Genomic DNA, 2330 nt, shown 5'->3' with positions numbered 1-2330 from the left:
CCCAAAATGTTTACCGAAGTCAAACTTGGACTTTTTAAAGAAACTTAAAGAAGCAACTAGACTTATTCTTGCTCAAAACTCTTCTAACTTCCGAACCACCCATCCCCGCAAGTCATAAATTAGCATAAGCAAGTGCGGAAGTCTTATTTAAGGGAACGGGGTTCAAAAATGCAAAATGACCGGTCGGGTCGTTACACTTGAATGGTACTGATGATTCAGTCGCAGGTATATTCCTCTTCTTTTGTCTTCTTCCTTGTAAAATCTCTACATCGGGAGGTTTTGTGATCTCAGATTGTACATTTTGTGGTATATCCCATGATTTTTGATCTCCCACGGTATTCACATGTCCTTCATATGTTTTCAACCATGTTTTCCTTGAATACCAATTTGAGCAGTAATCAGATTTCTGCAAATATCTCTAATTAATAGCAGCAATTGCATGTGGACAAGGCAACTCATCAAGTTGGAATTCCAGGCAGTGAGAAGTTCTCTTCTTTAAGTCCACAATAAATTCGATTCCTTCACTATTTATTCTAAACAATATTGAGTCAAGGTTGAACACCTAACAAGGAATAAAAAATTAAGACAAACTATATTAGTGTATTTTTGCTTCAAAAAGAAAAAGTATGAAATTTTTTAAATGTAAGAAGTAAATCACTGCAACACATATAAAAAGCTGAAGTTAATAAATATACTCACAAACATTTTGCAAGCCAAGTCCATCTTCTTAGTCATCTCTTCTTCTGCCCATATTGATACTCTGTGAAAAGTTTTATTTGCCTTTTTTCTCCGTTCGTAAAACCACTCTCCCAACTTTTCTTGGATGAAATGTAACATTCTAAAAATAGGCATTTCTTTCCCTTTTAGTAAAACGGAATTCATTGATTCTGCCATGTTTTTTGTTAGCATATCATAACGTCGCCGTGGGAACCACGATCGAGCCCATCTCTCGGGAGGCTCTTCCATTATGTAATTGTATGTTTTCTTGTCAATACTTTTGAGTTGGGACATTAACTGATTAAAATCTTCACGTTTGTATGACCTTGCAGCACTTTGCAAAAGATTTATTACCGTGGCTTTTGCATGTCTTTGCTTTAGATTTTTCTCAAAGTGATAGAGGCAGATACCATGGTGAGCTTCAGGAAAAACTTTTCTAATCCCATTTGCGATCGATTGGTTTCTATCTGACAAGAAAACCAGTTCACGACGGACTTGAATTGCTTTTCTCATTTCCCCGAAGAACCAAATGTATGCCTCATTGTTTTCTGATTCTGCTACACCAAAACATAGAGGAAAAATTTGATTGTTTGCATCTTTTGATACAACAACAAATAGAACACCACGATATTTGGACTTTAAAAACCTTGCTTCTATTGCAATAACGGGTCTACAGTAGGACCAACCAGCTACTGATGCCGTAGGAGCAAAGAACATGTAAGCAAATCTGTACAGTGAAACACAAAAAAAACAAATCATAGGTGTGAAGTTTTTCAAATAGGAACATTTGAAACTTCAGGCTGATGGTTAGTATTGTTTTGCTTACCTATTCTGCGCATCTCTTTTTATGCTTGTGTACGTTCCTGGGTTTTTGGCCACCATCATGTGTAGGTATGAAGGAAGAATCTGGTAGTTCTCTTCAGGTGTTCCCCTTATGCAAGCAACAACTTTTTGAATAGCACTCCATGCCTTGTGATAACCAATGTCAATTCCAAATTTCTTTTTCATTTCATTTTCTACAAAGGCTGTTGTAACCTCTATCTTTTTGTCTCGAACATGTTCTATAGTTTGTTCACTTATAAAATTTGATGTAGCATGCTTCTGATCTGATTTTCTTGCATCAACCGAGCATTCATGGATGATATGATATTTTATCATCCTGAACAGTGTGGAATTTTTTATTCTGGTAGCACGTACATTCCAACCATATTTGTCCACTGCATTTGAGCTCGTATCTCTTGGAACATGATCTAACAGCAGTGAATTCAACTTTCTGGTTTATCTCCAAGATGTAGAAAAATTTAGTCATGTTTTGTTTGTTCTCAAAGATTGCTCCAACTCTTACTTCCTCAGGCAATGCATCGTGCCTAAGTATTTTACATGGTGGAGATTCTTTCACCTTTCTCCTCACTCTTTTTCGTGATTTTTGAGAAGCACAAGAACTTTCAGCAATTTCTTCAATTCTATCTGATGTTATCGGTATAAGCTCCATGTTTACTTCATCTTCGTTGTTGCTTATCATTGCAGAAGGTAACAAAAAGCTTTGTTGGATTGTGTGTTGGTTGTCAATTTGCATTACTAGCTGTCCTTCTTCTTCTTGGTCATCGACAAAC

At 36.4% G+C, this 2330-nt stretch overlaps 1 protein-coding gene across 1 annotated transcript; it reads right to left on the bottom strand.

Moving 5' to 3' along the window:
• Positions 1–418: 418 nt before the first annotated feature.
• On the bottom strand, positions 419–1725 carry LOC109239745 (protein FAR1-RELATED SEQUENCE 4-like). The gene is made up of 3 exons (XM_019406329.1): positions 1544–1725; positions 700–1444; positions 419–562 (listed from the first exon to the last, which is right to left on the bottom strand). Exons 1-3 carry the CDS (start codon positions 1723–1725, stop codon positions 419–421), a joined length of 1071 nt encoding a protein of 356 aa, XP_019261874.1.
• Between the last annotated feature and the right edge of the window lie 605 nt (positions 1726–2330).

Source organism: Nicotiana attenuata, unplaced genomic scaffold (assembly GCF_001879085.1).
Source record: "Nicotiana attenuata strain UT unplaced genomic scaffold, NIATTr2, whole genome shotgun sequence".
NCBI classification, from domain to species: domain Eukaryota; kingdom Viridiplantae; phylum Streptophyta; class Magnoliopsida; order Solanales; family Solanaceae; genus Nicotiana; species Nicotiana attenuata.
This window is presented reverse-complemented; position numbering and strand designations above follow the sequence as displayed.

Coding starts and splice junctions, on each gene's coding strand:
- LOC109239745 (XM_019406329.1), bottom strand. CDS start 1,725: ATGAAAAAGAAATTTGGAATTGACATTGGTTATCACAAGGCATGGAGT. Junction 1,445..1,543: donor AAAAGAGATGCGCAGAATAG/GTAAGCAAAACA, acceptor TTCACTGTACAG/ATTTGCTTACATGTTCTTTG. Junction 563..699: donor ACTTGGCTTGCAAAATGTTT/GTGAGTATATTT, acceptor ATTCCTTGTTAG/GTGTTCAACCTTGACTCAAT.